This window comes from Bos mutus, chromosome 14 (assembly GCF_027580195.1).
Source record: "Bos mutus isolate GX-2022 chromosome 14, NWIPB_WYAK_1.1, whole genome shotgun sequence".
Classification (NCBI taxonomy): domain Eukaryota; kingdom Metazoa; phylum Chordata; class Mammalia; order Artiodactyla; family Bovidae; genus Bos; species Bos mutus.
This window is the reverse complement of record NC_091630.1, coordinates 69,544,125-69,568,420: the sequence shown is the minus strand read 5'-3', so window position 1 is coordinate 69,568,420 and position 24,296 is coordinate 69,544,125. Positions and strand designations below refer to the sequence as shown.

At 51.8% G+C, this 24,296-nt stretch overlaps 1 protein-coding gene across 2 annotated transcripts in view; it reads left to right on the top strand.

Annotated features, from left to right (window-relative positions):
- The first annotated feature begins 6,886 nt into the window (after positions 1 to 6,886).
- Positions 6,887 to 24,296, top strand: part of ARHGAP39 (Rho GTPase activating protein 39) — a 57,704-nt gene continuing 40,294 nt past the window's right edge. For both annotated transcript variants that reach the window (XR_011466807.1, XM_070382594.1), the window contains exon 1: positions 6,887 to 7,067. Coding sequence is in view for 1 of the 2 variants with exons in the window: in XM_070382594.1 (XP_070238695.1) it covers positions 7,038 to 7,067 (30 nt within the window). In the remaining variant the exon portion in view is untranslated. The remainder of the gene's footprint in view (positions 7,068 to 24,296) is intronic.

The window sequence follows — 24,296 nt, the reverse complement described above, 5'->3', positions numbered from 1 at the left end:
CATGCCTCGGAGCAACTAAGCCGGTGTACCACAACTACAGAGCCTGTGCTCTGGAACCCACAATCTGAAAAAAGAGAAGCCACTGCAACAAGAAGCTACCACTCATTGCAACTAAAGAAAGCCCATGTGCAGCAATGAAGACCCAGTGCAGCCAAAAAAAAAGAAAAATCTATATGATTCAAAAGCAAGAAATATGGATTTGCAGAAGATAGCTATACAAATACCATAATACCTGCTTCTGTTCCCATACTTATGAAATAAATTCCATGGAGTCAGGAGAAACAAATAAATAAATTGTATCTCAATAATGCTGTTAAAAAAAATTTTTTTTAAGTCAGGCTGTCTTATTTTCCAGACACAAAATCAAAGGATTTCTGAAGGCTGTTTAACATCTCAGCAGCCAGCCTTCTGCAGGGGAGGAATAAGAGTGGGTGTGGGTGCCACCAGTCACCTCTAAACTTCCTAGAACCAATGGAGCTGAGCCCCTGGCCCTGTCAGAGGACTGCAGGGTGACTTGGGCCAAGCTTCTCAATTCTGTGCTCAGCGTCTCCACCTGGAAGACAGAATGATGACAGTGCCTACAGAAAAGGAACAATTAAGCCAAGCCTAGTATGCAGAGGAGCGTTTTGTGTGATGCAATATTCAAGAAAATTAGAGATACCAAGGGAACATTTCATGCAAAGATGGGCACAATGAAGGACAGAAATGATATGGACCTAACAGAAGCAGATATTAAGAAGAGGTGGCAAGGATACACAAAATAACTATACAAAAAATGTTTTAATGACACCGATAACCATAATGGAGTGATCACTCACCTAGAGCCAGACATCCTCGCATGCGAAGTCAAGTGCGCCTTAGGAAGCATCAGTAGGAACAAAGCTAGTGGAGATGATGGAATTCTGGCTGAGCTATATTAAATCCTAAAAGATGATGCTGTGAAAGTACTACACTAAATATGCCAGCAAATTTGGAAAACTCAGCAGTGGCCACAGGACTGGAAAAGATCAGTTTTCATTCCAATCCCAAAGAAAGGCAAAGCCAAAGAACGCTCAAACTACTGCATCATTGCATTCATCTCGCACGCTAGCAAAGTAATGCTCAAAATTCTCCAAGCGAGGCTTCAACAGTACGTGAACCGAGAACTTCCAGATGTTCAAGCTGGATTTAGAAAGGAAGCAGAGATCAAACTGCCAACATCTGTTGGATCATAGAAAAAACAAGAGAATTCCAGAAAAACATTTACTTCTGCTTCATTGACTATGCGAAAACCTTTGACTGTGTGGATCACAACAAACTGTGGAACATTCTTAAAGAGATGGGAGTACCAGACCACCTTACCTGCCTCCTGAGAAATCTGTATGCAGGTCAAGAAGCAGCCGTTAGAACCAGACATGGGACAGCGGACTGGTTCAAAATTGGGAAAGGAGTACGTCAAGGCTGTATATTGTCACCCTGCTTATTTAGCTTATATGCAGAGTACATCATGCAAAATGCCAGGCTAGATGAATCACAAGCTGGAATCAAGATTGCTGGGAGAAATATCGATAACCTCAGATACCCAGATGACACCACCCTTATGGCAGAAAGCAAAGAGCAACTAAAGAGTCTCTTGATGAAGGTGAAGGAGGAGAGTGAAAAAACTGGCTTAAACCTCAACATTCAGATAACTAAGATTATGGCATCTGATCCCATCACTTCATGGCAAATAGATGGGGAAACAATGGAAATAGTGACAGACTTTATTTTCTTGGATTCCAAAATCACTGCAGATGGTGACTGCAGCTCTGAAATTAAGAGACACTTGCTCCTTGGGAAAAAATCTATGACCAACTTAGACAGCATATTAAAAAGCAGAGACATTACTTTGCCAACAAAGGTCTGTCTAGTCAAAGCTATGGTTTTCCAGTAGTCATGTATTGATGTGAGAATCGGACCATAAAGAAGGCTGAGCACCGAAGAATTGATGCTTTTGAACTGTGGTGTTGGAGAAGACTCTTGAGAGTCCCTTGGACTGCAAGGAGATCCAACCAGACAAGTGTAAAGGAAATCAGTCCTGAATATTCATTGGAAGGACTGATGCTGAAGCTGAAATTCCAATACTTTGGCCACCTGATGTGAAGAACTGACTCATTGGAAAATACCCTGATGCTGAGAAAGATTGAAGGCAGGAGGAGAAGGGGACAACAAAGGATGAGATGGTTGGATGGCATCACCAACTCAATGGACATGAGTTTGAGTAAACTCCGGGAGTTGGTGACAGACAGGGAGGCCTGGTGTGCTACAGTCCATGGGGTCTCAAAGAGTTGGACACGACTGAGCAACTGAACTGAATTGAACTGAACTTACCGTCTCCAAGGTCATAAAGATTCACCTCTCTATATTTTTTTTTCTATTAGTATTTTGGTTTTACTTTCTTTTACTTTTCATATTTATGTAGATAATCTGTTGGGAATCCAATTTTATACATATTGGATGTGGGTCCAGCTTCCTCTTTCTTCATATAGTTCCTCAAGAAAGAATATATTTTTAAAAATAATATATTAAATAATCAATCTTTCCCCATTAGTTTTTATACATTAGTGAGATTCTGATTCTTTTTTTCTGTCCCATCTGCCTCTTTGTGTCCCCTATCAAGTACCACTATTTTGGAGTAGCTCCTAACATCTGGTAGAGTACCTGCCTGCTGAATGTCCTCCTTCAAAGCTGAACTAGCAGGAACTTCCCTAGTTGTCCAGTTGCTAAGACTGTTCGGTCCCAATGCAGAGGGCCTGGGTTCGATCCCTGGTCAGGGAACTAGATTCCACCTGCTGCAACTAAATAAATTAAAAAAATAAAAACCTGAACTAGCTATTTGTAGACCTTTATTCTTCCACGTGTATTTTTAAAATATGTTTTTCATAGTACTCAAAAAAATCTTACTAGAATTTAGATTTTTAATATTTTGTGTTTTTAGACCACTTTAGTGAGGATTGACATCTTTACAGTTTTATGCCATCTGGTCCATGAACATGGTATGTTTCTCCATTTATTTAGGCTTTCTCTTAAGGTACTTTGATATAGTATCTAAGTGTCATCTGTAAGATTTTTATATTTTTTTAATTTGCTTAATTTCCACATGGTTTATAGCTTCTGTTGGTGAAGTGAAGGGCATTTCACTTTCCATCATATTTTCCAGTTGGTGGTTTCTCAACTGTAGAGAACCATGTCGGGTTTTGTGAGCAGATCTTATTGAACTTACTGATTCTGATACTTTGTTGTCTGTATATTTTCTGTGTAGAATTTGATATTATCTTCAATTTTTGATACTTCAGGTTATTCTCTTCTAATCTTTAGGCTCTTTTCTTTTATTGTTGCGTTGGCTGAGCACACCCGCCTACCCCCAAACCCCCAACATTAGTTAGCAGCTTTTCTTTTTTAGCTCAGAGGTTAAAGCATCTGCCTGCAATGCAGGAGACCTGGGTTCAATCCCTCGTCAGGAAGATCCCCTGGAGAAGGAAATGGCAAGCCACTCCAGTATTCTTGCCTGGAGAATCCCATGGACCAAGGAGCCTGGTGGGCTATAGTCCATAGGGTCACACAGAGTCAGACATGACTTAGCACAGCACCAATATTCCATATTGTGTGTGTGTGTGTGTGTATATATCACATCTTCTTTATCCATTCATCCCAAATTAATAGTGTGGGATTAACCGATTCTACTATATATAACATAGGTAAACTATTATATATAAAATAGGTAAACAACAACGACCTACTGTATAGCATAAGGAACTATACTCAGTATCTTGTAATAACCTATAATGAAAAAAATCTGCAAAAATTCGTATAACGGAATCATTTTGCTATACAATTGAAACTAACATAACATTGTAATTTTTTTAAGGCTTAAAATATATTTTAATAAGTTCATGTTGCAATATTTCATTTCTCAGAAAAACTTCAAAGGTATTAGGGACAAATCAAACATGGTACACCAATAAAAAATGCACAGCATAACTACCCAAGATAGGCAAAGCTAAGAGCTACCGTCTGACATTCAGCATACAGCAACCCTGTTCTCAAGATTGTACTAGGCCTATCAAGAAAAGCTGTGAATGGCAACATCACAGACACAAAAGGGCCATTTCTGGGTTGTCCTTACCCAAGAAAAAGATGGAGGCAAGTTTAACACAAGATTTTTTAAAGATACACTAAATGAAAATCCCTAAGAGAAAATGTCTTCCTTGGGACATGAAAGGGTAATATATGGGACATAACAGAACCGTATGTATGTTGTCTGTGACCTCTGTGGACATGTGCCTGAATTCCCACCAGGGAGTGATTGGAACAGTGGGGCCAAGGTCACTGGGGGATGTTTGGTTTTTGTGGTATATGTGGCAGGATCTCTGGGGTGAGACAGTACAGTAAGTCGTATCCAACTCTTTCGACCCCATGGACTGTAGCCTGCCAGGCTCCTCTGTCTATGGGATTCTCCAGGCAAGAATACTGGAGTGGGTTGCCATTTCCTTCTCCAACACTGTAAATTAACTATACTTCAATAAAACAAAATAATATGGTGATGAAAGTGAAAGTGTTAGTTGCTCAGTCGTGTCAGACTCTTTGCAATTCCATGGACTGTAGTCCACCAGGCTCCTTTGTCCATGGAATTCTAGGCAAGAATACTGGAGCGGGTTGCCATGCCCTTCTCCAAGAGATCTTCCCAACCCAGGGATCAAACCTGGGTCTCCCACATTGCAGGCAGATTCTTTACCATCTGAGCCACCAGGGAAGCCGCAATATGATGATGAGGTGCAGGCAAGTCTTTGTGAAGAATGGTCATCTGGGGACCTGAGGACCTGGCAGGAAGAAATGAAGTCAAAAGAGGTGTTTTGTTTTTAAATATTTATTTTTATTTATTTGGCTGTGCCCGGTCTTAGTTGCAACATGCAGAATCTTTTATTTTTATTGCCATATGTGGAATCTTTGCTTTTAGCTTGTGACCTCTTACTCATGGAATGGGATATCTTGGTTGCAGCATGAGGGGTCTAGTTCCCCAGCCAGGGATCAAACCTGGGCCCTCTGCTTTGGTAGTGCAGTCTTAGTCACTGGACCACCAGGGAAGGTATGGGTTCTGTGTTTATAATGAGAAATATCAGAGTGTCTTTGTATACACATCCAAATAATATTAATAAAACACAGAGAGACAAACAGATGATGCAGGAGAGGAGACAGCTGAATAAAATCTTTGAGAATGGAAGAGGGAGTAGATTCCAGTTCATCAGAGGAGGGCCTGCCTTGTCTGGGAGCAGGGAAACACTGCCTGCCCATTTTCAGGAGGGAAGGTGAAGGGCAGGGATGGATATGGGCAGGGCTTTGGGTTTGGTGCTAAGAAAAGGGTTTTTTCGTATCTGGGAGGCTCAACTGTGCTTAGTTCCTCAGTCGTATCCAGCTCTTTATGACCACACGGGCCATAGCCCACCAGGCTCCACTATCCATGGAATTCTCCAGGCAAGAATGCTGGAGTGTGTTGCCATTTCCTTCTTCAGGGGATTTTCCTGACCTAGGGATGGAACCTGAGTCTCCTGCATTGCAGGTGAATTCTTTACCATCTGAGCCAGCAGGGAGGCTCTACTAGAGAGGCCTAAGAAATACCTATGTTCACTTTGGAGGGTGGGAGACTTACCCTCTGTAGGAAAATCACAGGATTGCCAAGGAGGTATAGTGCTCCATCTGAGTTTAAAGTGAAGCTAGCCAGCTTAGTTATGTGGTTTCTGCAGTACTTGTCATGGAGAACGGTGGGGTTCATCCAGACTGGGCTTTCTCAGGTGTACACGATGGAGGGGAGCTAGAGACAAGGGAGTAGAGACCACTGTCCTGTCCACGGGAGTTCAGTATGAGGATGGGCCAAAAGGGAAGCCAGAGTGGTGACACAGTCAGGGATCAGGGAGCCAGGAGGCAGAGAACTACTGCAGCAGAGCACTGAGGGAGTGAACTGTAGGCGGGAGGTGGGACTAAACTGAGAGCTCTTGAGCTTGAGCTTTCAGCCTTTGTAGTTCCCTGGTGTTGAGGGATCCAGACTGTGACCACAGAGTGATGTGGGCTTCTGTGTTTTGCTGTGAGAGTTTCAGGCTGGTTAGATTCTATCCGTACCAACATGGAAGTTAAATACTACAACTTCTGGAAATTAATATTGTCTATGTAATAACCATTTTTTAAAAGCCTGAAGAACAGGCTAAACGCAGGTTAGAAAACGCTAAAGAGAATAATGGTGAAACCGAACTGAGCAATTACGAGGTTAAGATGACAGAGCAAACAGAGAAAATCTTAGGGACATGGAGGACACAGGCCATCCAGTTTATCTGACGGACACATAGGGAGGTCCCAAAGGATGGAAGAGCCGATATTTTAGAGACAATGGTCGGTAACTTTTCAGAATCGAGGGAAAGTGAAATCTTTCCTGGGAAGGTAAAATTAGACCAAATCCACACTGACACGTAAGAAATGTCAACTGCACCGTACAGAATGGTATCGGAAGAATCTCATGGGCGACCCCACAGGCAAGATCGGCGGCGGTGCAGACGGCGGGGCGGAGGGGGCGCTTCGGCGTCACTTGGCCAGCGGCCGTCCCTCTGCGCCCGCCGCACCCTGGGGTACCCGCACCTGGGACACCCTCGTCCGCCCGCCACAGCTCCGGACCCCAGCGAACCTCACCGGGGCCGCACCCCCCGCCTTGGGGGCGGGGGCAGCGCGAGTGTACGCCCACCTCCCGGCAGGCCGTGCGCGCCCCCGCCGGACCCCGGCTCCCGAGGTGCCGCGCGCGGCGCACGCGCCAGAGCCCCACGGCGGCGCCCCCTGGCGGGCAGGGCCGCGCGGCGCGGGGGCGGGGCCGGAGGCGGGGGGTTGCGCTGGTGACGGGAGGACGCGCGGCCGCGGCGGACGGGGCGGTGGACGGGTCCCGCGGCGGCGGCGGAGGAGGCGCGCGCCGAGCGGGCGGCGGCGGCGGCGGCAGCGCTGCGAGCGGCTCCCGCGCGGCGGGCGAGCCGGGATGAGGGGTTATGGCGGCGCGGCCCGCGCGCAGCCTGCGGGTGAGAGCGCGGGCGGTGGGCGGCGCGGGCCGGGAAGATGGCGGAGAGGCCGGCGCTGCGGCCCCCGCCCCGCCTCTCGGAGGCCCCCAGCCCGGCCCTTGGGGATTCTAGTCCGCGCCGCCCCAGGGGTGGGCGGGCTGCAGCCGGCGGGGTCCGGGGCCGGGCGGGGCCCGGGGCCACGGTGCGAGTGGGTGTGGGGTCAGGCCTGGGGGTGCGGGCGGGTGAGGGTCCCCGGCTCGGAGCTGTGAGCGTGCCCGGCCGAGGGTGGGCGTGAGTGGAGTGCGGAGACTTAGCGCGGGGCGTCGGCGCGGTTTCGGGGCGCTGCGGAGCCAGGGAGTCAGGACGCGCGTGGCCGGGTGCCGGCCGTGGCCGCCGGCCCCGCCGATCGGGCCTCTGGAGCGGAGCGGGCAGGGGCGTCCCCGCCTTACCCGCCGGGTCGCCCTCCCGGAACTGGAATTTGCTCAATTGCCCGCGGGTTGCGGGATTGGTGTGGGTGGAGGCGGTGTTCAGTGCGAGGGCCCAGATCGAGGCAGGCTCCGCGCATCTTGGGGGTCAGGACGTCTTTTATTTTAAAACGTGCAGCTGGCTGCGAGGCCGTGGCAACTGTGGGTGTGTTACATGCTGCTCCCACCAGCAGCTGCTGTGGGCGCTGCGCAGCCTTCAGCAGCTGAAATGCGGCGCCCCTCCACCCGCTTCGGTGTCGTAGGGTTTAAGCAAACCTCCTGTGACCTTTGCAGAAACCTACAGTTGCAAGGCTTCGTTTTCCTCCCCTACTGCAGACAATAGGAGATTTGTCTTTGAGGCCAGCGAGGGGAATTGAACCCTGTACATCCTGGGTGCCTCTGTAAACAGCAGGTGGTTCCCGGTCAGCGGCTCCCCTTTCACAGTGAGCAAGGTGTGTTTCTCCTCGCTGGGGGAGGGGAAGGAGATTTGATAGCTGTGACTGTAAAGCAAGGAGACTCGTTCCGTAAAGCAGTTTGGCGTGGACTCTGTGACCTGAGCCCTGGCTGGGGAATGAGCAGGGCCTGGGTCTCCCTGCCCACACTTTGTCTAGTCAGCTGTCTTGCCCAGAGGCTGGAGAACAGAGGGGAGAAGAGGGCGGGTTCTGGAGCCAGACTGCCTGCCTTTGAGTGGCAACTCTTCTGTTTCCTGGCTTTGTACTCTGCCTCTGCTTACTCATCTGCAAAATGGGTGGTTGTGGGACTCCGTGAATTCATCGTGCCTGGCACTGTGTCCCTCTTGAGAAAAGTCAGGAGCTATTTATTATGGCTGCCAAGATCTGGTTTTCAGGACGCACCTGCTGGGTCAGCTGTTTTGTCTTAGTTTAACACGAACTCGAGGTCTGTGGCTTTTTTTTCTTACACAAGCTGGGGAGAAGCATATTTGGAGAAGCAGGTCTTCATAAAGGTAAGCAAGGAACAAATCCCACATGCTTAGATTATCATATAGAACTGTTAAAAAAATCTTTTTAGAAGAGAAAAGCTTCTGATCTAGAATCCTGCAGTACTTATTGCCCTAGGAGGTAGGTAGGATTGTTGCTAACAGAAATGAGATGCCGAGCAGTTCTTGGGTAGTTCTCTTCTTGAGTTAAACTACCAGAGCCATTGTTATACTTTCCAGTGTTAACACTTGTGACAGAAAAGATACTTTATTAACCAACTCTAAGTAACAGTGAGGGCATAGGCACCAGAAAGCAAAGACTTGGCACTACCAGTGCAGTGATGTTCTGTCTTGCTCAGTGTTGGCAGGGGTAACTTAACTTGCTTCAGAACAAAGTGGAAAAATGTGTCATGTTTCCCAAGGAGATGGTCCTCCTTCCCAGATCCTAGACCCACCCTGATCACTCCGTCTCGTCCCCTTTGTCTCTGCCACACTGAGACGAGGGGAAACCCCCACTTTAAGTAGAGTCTTCTGGCGTTTGTGGAGTTTAAGGTTGAGAACATTTGATTTTCAGAACAAATGGTAATGAAACAGCTTCTGTGAGCAAATTTTAAAATATCTAAAGATAGATTTAGAAACGTCCATCCTGCCTTCTCTCCCGTGTGTGTGCTGAATGGGCTGCCCTCCAGCAGTGGTAACAGTGAACACGGTGTCTTATGAAGCTTCTCCCTGGTTCTTTGGTGCTTTTGAGAAAAATATCCGTATACTATGTTCTCAGTGAAATGCCTCGTTTTAGTAGTAAGTGCCTTTGCTGTGCTTGTTCACTGATCCCTGTGGCCATTTGTTGTGGGTCTTATACGTTCCCTCTTAAAGTTAGCTCTGTGGGTGTCCTGTCTGAGAAGCACAGCCTGGGGGTGCAGAGCCCTAGGCCTGCCAGAGCTGAACTGGACGGGTCTGCCCCCAGCCCTCTTCTGATACTTCTTGCTCCTCTGGTGAAGTCTGCACCTTCAGCTGTTGGCTCTGCCTCCTGCCTCCTGCACCTGCCCCTCTGTGCCTTCTGCCAGCCCCTGGGCCTGCCCTTGATGTTATCTGGCAGCTCTGGCCTGCTCCTGGGGTCGCTTCCGACCCTCCCTGCCATCCTGCAGCCACACAGTTCCACCCTGTGGAGAAGAACCTCCCCCCTGCAGCCCTGGCTCACTTCTGCTTCTGCTGTGCTCCTGTCTGCACCTTCCTACTCTGCTCCAGATGCGGGTCTGTAAGCTGCAGCCACTGCCAGCCCGCTGCCTGTCTTTGTAAATAAAGTTTTATTGCGGCACAGCCACACTGGTTTATTTTTACATCATCTATGGCTTCTTTGGCGGAATTGACTAGTTGGACCAGAGACTTTATGGCCCACAATGCCTGAACTGTTTACTTTCTGGCCCATTTCCAGAAAGTTTGCTCTAGAAGTTCAGAGGGAAAAGGCTTGCAGGGGCTGCAGTGTGAGGGAAGGCTTCAAGGAAGAGGTGGTCTTTGAGCTGCACCTCCCTCATAGCAGCTGCGTGGGGGCCAGGGGTGAGGACTTTTCAGCAGCACAGAGAGGGTGTGTCAGGTTTTGGAGCAAAGGCGAGAAAGTGAGTTATGTGCAGTTTGAGGGGTAGAAGGTTATGTGAGAAGAGGAAATAATAACGTGAAGATGTCTGAACTCAGCTGAAGGACTGTAGAGTTTAGTTCTGTGGCTATAGGAGCCACTGCAGGTCTGTGCGTAGGGGAAGTCCTGGTAAAATGGTTCAGGACGTGTGACTGGCAGTGACACATAGGATGGATTGGAGAAGGAAGAAATCAGAGACTTAAGGATTGCAGCAACAACTCAATAGAGGTTTATTTCTAGCTCACGTTTCATTTGCTTGTGGCACTTTTCTCTCAAGTCTTCATTTGCAGATTCGGGCATGCCCTTGTTTGGGACATGCTGTTCTTATGACAAGAGAGTGGTAGAAACTGTGTCTCACTGAGCTTCAGTGGAGAGCTGGCAACTCAGGTTCTGTGGCCAGAGCAGGTCACCTGGCCAAGCTTTGGCGAGGGGTCGGATGCTCTTCCCAGGGACGGAGTGGGAGGCTGCAGGATGGACAGCCCTCTTCCAGGGCGAGGGTGGGCTTACACCTGGAGACAGGCCTAGGACCCCCTGGGGAAGAAGCGAGCCTGCTCAGTGCCCTGTCTGGGTGGCAGGGCCAGCCTCACTTCATCTCTTGGCCTCCCTGCCTCCTGCTTCACTTCTGGCCTTGACCATGGGTGCCCCAGGACCGTCATCTCCAGGCTCCTGCCTTGAAGCTTGGTGCTCTGGGTCTTCGCCCAGCCACCGTCTCCTGCCCTCCACATCCTGCTCACTGTACCTCCCAGGTAGTTAATGAGCTCATACTTCCTCTGTCCAGTCCACCTGCCAAGCGGGCCTGTGCGCCGTCCTGTGGGTGCTGTGATTGTGCCTCCTGGATGGGCTGCCTCCCTCTGTCTTCCTGCAGATCTTCAGGGGATGTGTTTTGGTTCTCATCCAGGGGTGGTTGCCTCTGGAGACATTTTTGGTTGTTCCAGCCGGGATCGGGTGCAGCTGGCAGTGTATGTGCACAGGTCAACAGGCCGTGACACCCTGGATGCTCCAGGGCAAGGAGCAGACTCAGGGCGTGTCTGCCAGTCACGCCACTGCACGGGTCTCCTTGGAGTCCGGTGCCCCGAGACCACCCTCCATGGCCTGGTGTGCCCCCACTGGCATCCTGTTCTCCGGCGACCCTGCTGAGTGCCACCAGGCCCAGCCCCGCTCTGCATTCCCTCCTCCCCTGAAACATGCAGAGCTCCTCTGGCCCCGCTGGGGCTGCCCAGGACCCGCTCTGTCCCTACACAGGCAGGCCCTACACAGCCTTCAGCCGTCCCCCTCTGCCCAGGGAATCCTTGAGGGCATTCTCACTTTTGTGTCTCAGGGCTTTATGCAACAGTTCCATTGTGTCTTGGCATCGGTGGGGATGAGTGGCTTTGGGTGGGGTCACCCAGGTGCTCTTGAGGTTGACACAGCAGTAGGCAAGATGCCTTTATAGGTTTGCTCTTTTTAACTACTTCCAGGTACCAAGATCTCTCATCTCTTGCTTTCCTAGTGTGAATGTTTTAATTCTCTTAAATTATCTTTATTTTCACTCCCCAAAGGGTTAAACATTTTTTCAGCTTGATAGTGTATTCAGGGTGTGAAGGTACAGAGGGTGCGTGGTTAAGCTGTCTGTTGCTTCCGTTTCCTGCCCTCCAGGCCTGGTCTGGTGGAGGCACCCCCACATCTTCTCCTAGACGCTTTGTAGCTATGCAGGCAAACACGTGTATGTATTACCTCCTGCTCTTTTCTTTTAAAAGTTTCTCAACTTTGCCTTTTTAACTAAATGTGTTTGGGAAGTCACTCCATGAGTGAAGCTCACTCAGTCATATCCGACTCTTTGCGACCCCATGGACTGTAGCCTACCATGCTCCTCTGTCCGTGGGATTCTCCAGGCAAGAATACTGGAGTGGGTTGCCATTTCCTTCTCCAATATCAGTACATTTTTCATTTCATTCTTTTTCATGACTGGCTGTGGGGGTGCTGTAATTTAACCAGCCACTGCTGGTGAATATTGTATTTTCACTGTATATTTCCTGTGAATATCATATTTCATTGTGACTGTAATTTAACCAGCCTCTGCTGGTGAATATCGTATTTTGTACAGTTAAAATAAGGCTGCAGGTACAGCATGGTGCAAACCTGTGGATATGGCTGTAGGGCCCATCCCTAGAAGTAACACCTCTGTCTTTAACTACTGTTTATTCTGTTAGATCAGGTTTTGCTTTTGTTTCTTTATGTCTTTAACTCTTTGGTCATTTGTTTCTTTGGTCATTTGTTTCTCCCAGTTATCCATCTATGTTTAAGTAATACAGTATGGTTAGCCTAAATGAGCTTCTCAGTTGGAAATTGGCTCACCTTTTATGTGTTCTTATTGGTAAGAGTGACTAGGAAAACATCCACACAGAAACTTGTATACAGATGTTCACGGCAGTATCATTCACAGCCCAAGAGTCTGTCCAAAGGGGAAACAGCCCAAAAAGGGGAAAAAAAGGGGAAAGGGGGAAACAGCCCAAAAGTCCATCAATAGGTGGACAGTGTGTTCCGTCCATACAGTGGAATATTGATTGGCAATAAGAAGACATGAAGTACTGATTCATGCTACAACGTGGATGAATCTTAAACATTATGCTGAGTGAAAGAAGCCAGACACAAAGATCTGGCTTTGTACGGTTCCATTGCTATGAAATAGGCAAATCCATAGAGACAGGAAGTGGGTTCAAGGTGCCAGTCCCGGGGGATAACAGCTGAGGCGTATGGGGTTTCTTTTGGAGCAGTGAAAGTATTCTGAAATTGACGTTGCTGAAGATTGTACATGTCAGAGATTGTGCTAAAATATTCCAAAAATCTGTGCTTTAAATGGGTAAATTTTAGGGTATGTGAATTATATCTCAATAAAGCTGTTAAAAATAAGAGTGACTAGGATTTTTCAGAAGGGAGCTTTCCAAGGTGGAGGCCAAGGCCTTAATGTTGACTCCATCCCGGGGTCGTGGTGAGGAGTCTGGTGGGCGGCACGATAACCCCGAGTCAGTCCTTGAGGGGCCGGCCAAGGGGACGCAGCACTGTTTGCAGCTCGGAAGCCTTGAGTTCGGCCTTGCCGCTGCCCTGAGGGATGCAGTCCATCACAGGTGAATTAGTCACATCACTTCGCAGCCAAACCTTGGCTCGTGTCTGAGGGTTGGGTTGCATCTTCTCCATCTGTCTTCCATGGCTGTTGGACTGGAGCATGACTGAATTTCAGAGGATACTGTACACTACTGAGGGTTACACGTGTATAAGGTTCTAAAAAGTTAATTTCAACACGGAGAGGCCAAGTCAGCAGAGCATGCTTCCCGTCCTCTTGCAGGCTCGTGGACCCCGAGTGTGGCTGCAGTGTGAACCGTGGCCGCAGGGCGCTGCCCCAGGCCTGGCACGCCTCCTCTGGCCTCCAGTGCTGGGGCCTGTGTGGCTCCTTGGCTGCCCTTCTCTGTTTGTTCCGCTGTCTCTCTCAGTCCTTTCCTAACGTTCCTGCAGGCCCGGCATGAACCAGAGGCATGGGGGCTTCCTTCATGGGTTGAACTTTACAGGAGTGTCATCCCGAGGTACTGCTGGTGGTTTCGTGACAGCCCCTTCAGCCACTTGCTGTGACTTCTCTAGTGGCCAGCATGTGTTCCTAGCCATTGGGATTGTGTGAAGCATGTAAAATACGAATTTCCCAGCCCGTAGACCTCATGTTGTCTGTCACCTGTCTCTGATGTGCGTTGGTTTGGCCACCCTGGATCTTCGTTGGCGCATGTGGGAGCTTTAGTTCCCTGACCAGAGGTTGAACCTGGGTCCCCGGCATTGGGAGCGCAGAATCTTTGCTACTGGACCACTGGGGAAGTCCCTGATTGGTGTTCCTTTGTCGATGATTGCTCTAGTTATTTTATTCTCGTTAACAAATCACCCCACAGCTTAGGGGCCTAAAACAGTCTTGTATAATCACCTCTCATGGTTTCTGTGGCTTAGGAATTCAGGAGACACTCAGCATGGGATATTGTGTGACTGCATTTCAGACAGGGCTAGGGAGGGGTCATCTCCAGGCTCCCTCGTGTGCACTGGAGTCTGACTGAGGAGTAGCTGGACCCACTTGGTGGGCTCCCCGGAGTGGCACCTTGCAGCTAACTCCTTGCTGGTGGCCAGAGCATGCATCCCAAGAGCTGCCAGTGGAGCTGCAGCTTCTTTTGCAGCCGGATCTCAGTGGTCGCAGTGTCACTTCTTCCCCATCACGCCCACTAGGAGGGAGTTAGGTTGCCCAGCTGTGGTCCAGGGAGGTGGCTTAGGCTCTGCCCTTTTGTCTAGGCCTGGGGTCCAGGAACCTGCTGGTGTCCTTTCAGACTACTGATCTTGCTCTCTTCGGTGGTAGCTATTAGGACATTCAGTCCTTCACGCAGTGAGCCTGGCTATGGGTTTGTTTTATTTACAACAACAAAAATGTACACGCATGCACCAGGTGGTACTGTTGCTCCAGAAATCACTGTCTGGAGCTGCTCTCGCTGTGTCTTCTTCGGAGGTTCTCTTGAATTTAACGGGGACTCCAGTCCGTTGTCCCCGGCACAGTGCTTCCCTGCTTGTTTCTCAGGCATTCGGCATGAATTTCAGTCCTGTCCTCTAGTTCACTTAGCTTTTGAGTAGGTAATTCCTTTTTCCTCATGCACCAGCACTCTTAACCTGACACAATTTAAAGTTGCTTTCAGGTTGCTGTTTTGTTTATAAGGAATAACCAGAGTCTGCTTTCAGATACGTGCTGCACAGGCAGCCACGGCCCATGGGCAGGAGACCAGGCTGCTAAGAGCTGGTGTTGGAGGTCTCTTGGGGATGGTGAGCGGGGGCTCGGGCACTGGGGGGTGTGGTCAACATCCCTGGGGGTCTGCAGCAGTGAGAACGAGGACAGGTGGCAGTTATGGGGGTTTAACACATGGACAGACTGTCTCCCCCGCTCCTCCCCACACTGACACATAAGAAGGATCAGAACAAACACTCCCAACTATGCTCCATCGAGGAGGAGGCAGAGGAACAACCCCACCCTTCCTGGTGGTCCTGTGATGCACCTCTGCAGGGGCCACGACCCCCAGGAAGTCCTGGGGCCAGGGTGAGGCTCAGTAGGAGGTGGGGCATGTTCCGGCATGAGCAAAGGGCCTGAGGTTACTGAGATTGGGTGCAGCAGGAGCAGAAATACTCCCCTCGCAGCGCGAGTGCAGCGCCTGTGGGTCAGAAGCAGGCTGGTGGGGATGGGTTTCCAGCGCAAGTCTTCTGGCTGCAGGGCTGACCTTTCCCTGACGCTGGACGCCTCTGCGCAGTCCACCTGCCAAGAGGGCCCATGCAGCCCGTGCCCCAGCAGCACGTGCCCAGGACGCTTCGGACGTGCACAGCAAGTGTGCTAGTCACTCAGCCATGTCCGACTCTTTGTGACCCCGTGGACTCATCCAGCAGGCCCCTCTGTCCATGGGGTTCTCCAGGCAGTAACACTGGAGTGGGCTGCCATTCCCTCCTCCAGGGGTCCTCCTGACCCAGGGGTCGAGCCCTGGTCTTCTGTGCAGCAGGCAGGTTCTTTCCCAACTGAGCCCCAAGGGATGCTTTTCCCAGCTGAATTTCAAATCCAACCTGAGGTTTTTTCCCTGCATGTTGTTCTGAGGAAATGTTTGATTTAGTTTTTTGACATAAGTAAAATTTTACCCCTTTAATAACCATTAACTGAAATATGTATTAGAATAAACATATGATTTATGAACTTTAAAAAATTTTATCAACGTTTAGTTGATTTACAGTGTTAATTTCTGTTGTATAGTCAAATGATTCAGCTATACGTATATATATGTATATATACTCTACGAACTTTTAAACTATCAAAACCTGAAAGATACTCTACCAAAAAATGTTAATCAGGATGATTTCCATGGGAGTATGCCTGTATTTGTAAAGTGGTTAATGTTAATAGATGATGAGGTTAGGATATTATTCTTCTCTGTATTTTGAAATAATTTCTATGTTGAAAACTAAATTTTAATTAATTAAAATTTCTAAAATCCAGCTCCTACTTTTCCCATAAAGATAATATTTTAAAGAAAGCATATTGACTTTCAGGTGAGGGTGGCAGGTTGAACCCGTGCATACAGTTTCAGTCTCCCAAACACCTGCTGAATAGACAGGAAGGTGACACTTAACAGATCAGCTCCCACGGCCAGGGCGAGTAAAGGGAGGGAGACAAACCAGGACAGTTTGGGAGCCGGGAGGAGACCTGAGGACTCTGGGCTGTGTCCTGCGGCAGGAAAGCCTACACTAACCTTATTGGCACCCTGGGCTCATCCGAAGGCTCCCAGGAGTGAAAGGCAGCGAGAAGAGACCACAGTGAGGAGCAGAGGACGGGAGGCTGACAGGAAGGGCCAGGGAGATTTGAGACAGACCAAATGGAATCTCTAGAAACAACCCTAACCCACTGGCTAAATGTCAGATTATAAGTAGCTGAAGAGAGGCTTTGTGAACTAGCTGAAAGGAGTTTAATGAAAACAGCACAGAGGTGACCGGATGGGAAGTGTGACACGGTGGCTGAGCCTGGGGGGCGGTGCACCCCTGAGTTGCCGCCAGGGGGTCACCTGAGCCCCGGCTGAGGCGCCTCGTGCGGGGGCAGGCAGTCCGTCCCTCTGGGTGAGTGCAGGGAGCCTGCTCCGGGGCTCTGAGCTCGGACCTGCAGGCAGTCTCTGCTCGGGCCAGCTGGGGGCCTGAGGGTGCCCTCTGCTCAGACTGTCAGTGATCCGGGGAGGTGTCAGCTCTCCCGCCACAGCCGAGTGTGGGTCTCCTTGCCCTGGCGGTGATACCTGCGTTGTCTTCCCCGTGCTGGCCCTTCGTGGTGGGGGTGTCCATCTCTGGGCGCCGCTGCCTCCTCCAGGCCTGCTGTCCAGCTCTGAGCATTTGCTGCTGTTTCCCCATCATGTGTCCCAACCTTCATGAGCTCCCACAGTTGCTTCGTGCTGGATGTTACTGATGACCGCAGGGTCAGGGCCGTCGTGGACGATGTCCACCTTGAGGCCAGTGTGACACAGGCTGGGTGGGAGCTTGTGTGTCCCCGACCCGCATCACCGCTCCTGAAGTGCCGGCTCTTACTGTGGCCTTGGTGAGCCCTCCTTACTTCCTTTGTGCTGCAGCCGGGAGGGGCAGCCTGCCTGCCGCAAGCCAGGCCGTTGGGGATGGAACGGACTGGAGATGCCCTTCTGCTGTGCCCCAGCTCCTGCTCCCCTCCTCATCTTTCCCTGCTCCTTGTGACAGCGGCAGGTGTGGGGCGGGGGCTTTAAATGGCCCCACGAGGGCTCTGTTAATCACCAGTGTGACCCAACTGTGGGACAAGGGATCATCGCCCTCTCATTTGGCTCCTCCCAGGGCTGCCTGCATCAGGGGTGGCTGGATCCAGGTGCCACGTGGTCATTCACCTTTTTCCTACTGTTTATTTCTGCCTCCTTTTTTTTTTTTTTTTTGAGAAGCTTCTCCCTGTTGGGGACAAAGCACCCAGCAGCTTCAGGCCCCAAACCCAGGCTGGGACTTAAGCAGGCAGGCCATGTCCTCCCTCATGGTCCTCTAGGGCGTTGCCGCTTCAGTGCACCCGTCATGTGGGGCGGGGTGCAGGAGAGGCCTGGGCTCAGACACCTGGAAGGCCTCAGGGAAGGGGTCTGCTAGCAGAGGAGGGAGAGAAGTGTGGATGGACAGCCTGGCCCAGCTGCAGGGTGTGAGCTCAGACGCTGGCCTTTTAAAAACCAGGGTCTCATTTTCTATCCTGTGAGGTGAGGATGGACACAGCTGCTGTGTCCTGGGTGAGAGGGGAAATGTGATCATGCTTTTAGAGCTCTTGCCAAGTGTTTTCTGTATACAGTAGGTGCTCAGTAAGTGATGCAGCCAGGGCGAGGACTGTGCCTGTTTAGATGCTGAAACTGAGGCAGCTTTGTGGAGGAAGTGCATCTTCCAGGTCTGGTTGGGACAGTGGCATGTTGCACTCGGGCCACCTGCTGAGCTGCGGGTTCCACACTTCCTGCCCTGTCTCGGCCTTGCAGCTGCTCACAGGGTAACTGTGCGTGTGGGCTTCTTGTGCCACCAGAAGGCAGTCTCTGTCCTGACCTGCTGTCCTGGCTGTGCTGCCCGGGGAGCATGGATGCCCCCCCAAAGCTAGGGCAGGGGCGGTGCTCAGGTGCAGACTAGAGCATCGGGGTGACTGTGGTTCTAGGTTTCTAGGTTCCCGTAGAGGTGACATCCCGCAGTAGCTGCAGCCCCACCTGCAGCCCCGTCCCCGCCCAGGCCCCTGCCTTTGGAAACACCGCCTACAGCTTCCTTTTTCCTGTGAGCTGTGACCCCAGACAACTGCTGGGGTCAGGTCTCATTCACTGAGTGCTGTGCCCCAGGGTTAGGGCTGTGACTGAGCAGCTGGTCCTTTGGCCTTTGTTGGGACCTTTGACTTCTATGCCCCGATGGAGTCTGTTTTCAGATGTTCCTGGGATGGTCCCTGAGATGAAGCCCGGTTCACATGCTGACTCTTCTTTCTCATGGACATGAGCCCCCACCTCTGGAGCTGCATGGCCTTCTAGCGGACCAGGGCGTCTTATCCACTCTTGACCGTCACGGTTTCACATCCTTATGTTGAATGTATCTGGATCTTTAAACATATGGTTTGATGATCTTTGTCTTACCTAGACCACCCGCCCATTTGTGTTTATGAAAATTACTGTGTTTGAATTTATTTCTACCATCCTACCTCATACTCTGTCCTGTCATTGAGAACAGATTCCTCTTTTCTCCTTTTGGACTAATTTTTTCTTTTTTTTTTTCTTATCTGAACTGGAATTCACTCACTTGACTTCCCTCGTGGCTGCCCTGGGTATTTTAACACATAGAATTCATTTATCAAAATTTAATTGATATTTTTACTCCCCTCCAAACAGTCCGGAGCTCTTAGATACTTCCTCCCAGCTCTTGCTTCCTCTGGGTGGGAGGGCTACATTTTCTACCTGCTGCCTTCAGGGTATCAGCCTTGGGGTGTCTCCAAGGGTCATCACCCAGGCACGTCCAGGGCTTTCTATCCATTCCCTTGCCTCTCCTGAGTGGTACAAATGCTCCTCGGATGCACACAGCAGAATGATCCCCATTCCTGGTTTTACTTGGCTTTTGCCCTCTGGGGTTCTGAACTTTCTTCCTGTCTCATCAGCAGATTAAATTTTTTTTTCCCATAGTTTAAAACTGTCATAATAGTGTGTGTTCTCTCTTAGGAGGGTTGGTCAGAGCTATATGTTTCATTATTGTGACAGAAATGGCAGGGTTCCCCGAAGTCTTTTCTCCCAGGAGGTCCTGGGGCTAGCCTCCTATGTATGTTTGGGGGGGTGGGTCGTGTCTACAGCACGAGGGCCCCAGTTTTCCCAGTAGCCTGGCTGGCTTGGCCCTGCCAGGAAGGCACTGTCTCTCCTGTTATTGGAACTTGGCTCCTTGGTTTACCTGTGCACGCTGCGGTGTTCACATGCTCAGGAGTCTCACAGCCCGCGCCACGCAGGCTGCAGGGGCAGAGAGGCCCGGCCCCAGCCTGCTGGGGGCAGTGCTGCTGAGCACCAGCCAGTCCAGCTCCTGGGGCTCGTGCTCTAGATGCAGCCCATCAGGAGCCAGCACCAAGCGTGTCTGCTCTGCAGCCCGCGGAGGGAGCTGGGCTCAAGCACCTGCTCAGCCACAGGTGACTGGAGAACACCTGCAGCATGGTGCTGAGGAGCGGGCGGCAGTCCCCAGCACTGCAGCCTCCGCCTGGCAGGTCTGTGGGATGGGGAGGGACAGCCCTGCCTGCAAGGTGGGGGAGGGCGCCCAGTGACCCAGTGAGTTCACCTGCAGCTGCACTGCAGGTGCTCAGCCAAGGGCGACTGTTGGCATGTCCCTGTGCATTTTTTGTGAGTTTTTCGTGTGTCTCTACTTCCCCTCCAACCAGGTGCTTTTCAAGAGGTGGGGCTGCAGAGCTCAGGTGTGGAGCCGGCCTAGGGCTCCTGCTGGCTGCTCCAGGGCCTGCGCGCAGGCAGTCTTAAGGGGTCTTGGCGGGCAGGGAGGTAGGAAACTTCCCTCAGGTGTGGGGTGTTTGTGGAGCATTTTGGGGAGCTGACCAGGACAGAGTGAGGGTGGCCAGCGGTGAGCCTCCATTCAGTCACCCGTGGAAACAGGTGGAACATCCATACCTGCAACTGGAGAAGGCCAGACCCGAGACTGAACAGCAGGGCAGGGCAGCGAGGGGTGTCCTGTCTCCAGTCTCACCCACGGAAGCCTGGCGGAGGGCTGGGCAGGCAGCAGGCGCCCTGGGGAGCAGCAAGCGCGGCTCTCAGCCTGTCGCCGCCCCCGTGCTCTGTTGTCCCGCAGTGTTAGGGGCTCCCTTTTCTCAGGGAGGCTCTGTGTTCTCCTGGGTGGGGCAGATGGGGCCAGGAGTGAGCACGAGAGAGTCTGACGCTGGCTTTGCTGAGTTTCACTGGAAACTCAGGTCCTTTCACTGCAGTGAGTGCAGTGGACTCGCTGAGCGAAGGTCTGGGTGCTCAGCGAGCACTGGCAGAAGGTGGTGCTCTGACAGTCATGGGGAGGCCGTTCTGCTACAGGAGTGCCACTGGCTCCTCCCGCTAGAGTCCAAGCTCACTCTGCTCACCGCACAGCAGGCCAGTGAATCTGCGAGGTGAGGTGCTGAGGCAAGGAATACTTTATTCAGAGAGCCAGGTGACCAAGAAGATGGCAGACTAATGTCTCAAAGTGACCATCTTGCCAGCGTCTGGATGCCAGGTTCTTTTATGTATCAGAGACAGGTGGGAGGTGAGGAAACAAAGTAAAAAGGCCATTAATCTTGCGAACATTTACTAGGATGGCAAGCCTCCAGCAGGGGGTTGTGTCATTTTAGTCCTTCGTGCCATCTACAGGTAGACAGGGCTCTGAGCAAAGGCACTTTAGTTTAACAGTCAGGGAGAGGGGTAGGATTCTCTGAGGCAGGCCACTATGTGTGATTATAATAACAAGAGCAACAAAAAGCAAGTCAAAGAAACAGTTTCAGCATGGTGTCAGAATTGACTTCTCTGTGCAACCCTGCCTTTGTGCGGATCCTGTCCTGTCCTGCTGCCTGGGGTCACTGTACCACCCCACACCCCTCCCTGAAGCCCCCATGGGGTTTTGTGGGCCAAGGCATCTGGGGGCTGGGGGATCAGCCTGGAGGGGTGGGACTGGCCTCCCTCTGGTCTCTGGGGTGACGGAGTGTCAACGTTGGCCCCCCGTGACTGTGTAGACCACAGCCGTCTCGCACTGACCTCCTGGAGCCGGGGTGCCGTGTGGGGCTGTTCCGGTCACAGGCCAGGCCATGTGCGAGACCCGGCTCAGAACACGTGACAGGCGCTCTGCTCCCTCAGCAGTCCTGCAGGGGCCCCGCGTCTGTTATGTTGGTGAGGGAAGCCCAGGAAGGCGAGGAGGGGGCTGTGCCCTGCGGGTGAGCAGAGCAGGGTCTGTGTGTCCTGATGGCCTGCATGTGACCCCGAGGCCAGGCAGGACCCGGGTGCTGGCTCCACGGTGGCAGCTTTCTGGGAGCTTGAAGGGCAGCACCAGCCTCCAAGATTAACTGCACGCATGTCCAGTTGACTCTGCACAGCCGTGTCCTTTCTGTGTGGGTGCATCAGACATCCTTTCCCAGAAGGGTCTGAAAAGCTGATTCTGACCTATAGGCTGATTCTCTGACCTGCCGAGGGGTTAGGTCACAATGTTCAGCATAACAGCGTGGCTGGGCGCTAGAGGAGGGGAGTCAGTGAGAACAGCTGGGCGGGAGGCGCGGAGGCGGAAATGCCAGCCCGGCCTGTTCCGAGCAGGAGAATGCGGCCTTGTGTCTCCAGCTCAGAGCCAGGCTTTCAGAGCTCGAGACTGAGTTGGGCTCATTGTTCAGAACTTGGAAAACTTATTAAAAACAGCATTGAGAATGGAACGAAGGCCTTCTGGAAATGATGGCTGAGCAGAGACTTGTTTATTCTTCTTCCCTCCCTGAAACTCACTGAAATGGACAAAAAGAATGAAAACTGGGTAACGGGATTTAATCTACAGTGAATCAGGGATAAGCACAGCCGGAGAATGGTGTTGGCCAGACAGGGAGGAGGAGAAAGCGAGAGCCTCGAGCAGGTTGCAGTTTCCCCACTGGAGTACTTGGGAGGGACTGTTGATGACATTTACTTGGCAGAAAGGGGTCTGTGGTCTGGGTGGGCCTTGGGGTAGACCAGATGTAGGTGGGTGTCTGGTGAGAGATGAGCTGAAGGAGGAAGGCCCAGGTGTTCCAAGTGCATTTTCTACAAGAGCCAGATTCTTACGGGGGGAGGTGGGGGAGGGAGGGGAGGTGGCCCTCCCTGGGGACGTGCTGGCAGGGCCTTGGGCCTCGTCCCCCTTACGGTGGGGCTGAGAAGAGGCCTCCTGGTCAGTCAGCTTGCTTGCAGGTGGGCAGGCGGTCACCTCAGAGGAGCTTTGGCAGGAGGGCCTTCAGATGCCCGTGGAGCCAGCTTCCAGCCCGTCCCCTCACAGCACTGCAGAGGCTGGGGCCCCTGTCCTCAGTCAGAGACCAGGAGACTCTTGCTGGAACCAGAGGAAGAAACGTCTGGTTATGTTTGAGGTGCTGCTGCACGCAGTACGCCAGCCTGCACAGAGCGGAGAAGAGCCGTGCCGGGCGTCCTGGGAACCCACATGGCCTTACCAGGTGCAGGTGCAACGCTGTCTTCAGTCGGAGTTGGGTTTCTGTCACTTACAACCAAAACATGTCCTAAGACCAGAAACTCATTTCCAGAGCAGAGCCTGTAAAGAAATTTGGTGCTCAAGCTTCCAGGAGCGGCACAGCTGGCAGGGGCTCCCATCTCTGGCCTTTCCCTGTCCTCATTTGCAGACAGACAGTGACCAGAAGCCAGAGTGGGAGCCTCGTGTAGACACTGGGAGGAGGAGGGGAGGGAGCTGAGCACTTGGGAGAAGAAGTTGGGGTGGGGCTGGCAGAGCCGAGAGCGGGGACAGGGCTGTGGCAGCCACGAGGGCCCACGAGCAGCGCAGACACAGGGCGGCTGCTGCACGGAGGACCACGGCCCTGGGACAGCTGCTCTGGCTGGAGAGAACGGCCGCACAGAGATGAGCAGACGGAAGATGGTCAGAGACGTGCGGGGTGGGGAGCTGTGGTTGGTGCTGGAGTCTGGAGAAGAGGCTGTCCAGGGAGGGCAAGAGATGCCCTGGGTTGGAGGGCTGGCTTGCATATTGAGAGTCGGGTTTGGGAAGAACTGGGTATGAAATGAACAGCACGGCCCAAGCCGTGGTGCCCAGACAGAACCCTCTGCTCTAGAGGGAGGGCCGTGGGCAGTGGTGGGCAGGGCCTGGGGGTGCCCTTGGGAGGACGGTCCTGGAGTTGGAGTGTCTGCAGCAATGGTACTCTGCAGGGGATCTTTGTCTCCCCATTTTTCTTACTCGTGTGTCATTATATCAACATGGACTTAGGGACATTTACTTTATACTTCGCATTACAATTTAGTATGGCTTTTTTTTTTCTCAAAATGTTCCAGCTTTGGTCACTGGAAGCTCTTTATTTGGCACTGCTGTCCCTTTGACAGGCCCCTTCACTGTCGGGCTGTGTTTTTGTCTTAAGTCTTCATAACCTTCTGACTACAGGACTCTCCCTCCAGGGTCATCGTGTCTGTCTGCTTTCCACAGTCTCTGAAGATTCTGGGCGTGAATGTAGGAGCTGCTCTGCCTGTTGCTGCTCTTAGGCCCTCTCGTGTGTTTGTGTGAACTGACCTGTGTACACACGCACGTATGTGCAGATCCCCACATTACAGTAAAGGGGGGCGGGCGCCTGCCCAGGACTCCACCTCCAGTCCACCACCTTGTGGGTTGTGGATGCCTCACTCGCTGGTTCCTGACTGTCCACTGCTGCTGCTCCCCACTCCCTCAGATGTCTCCCTGAAGTGGGAGGCATGTGAACGGAAAGGTGTGAAAGCAATGGCGTGGAACCCAGAGAGCTTTTGTAAACCAAGACATGCGCAATGGCGGCCCGGTGCTGGTGACTCCAGGTCAGGCTTCTGTCTTTCATCCCTGGGAGCTACACCCACGCGCCGCTGGGGATGGTGAGCAGGTCCGGGTGGCCGAAGTGGGCCCCTGTGCTGAGGCTGGGCCTCAGGCCCCCAGTGGGAGGGCTCCCCTGCGCCCGCAGCCCCAACGCTCGCGCCCGCTGCGGGTCTTCTGCA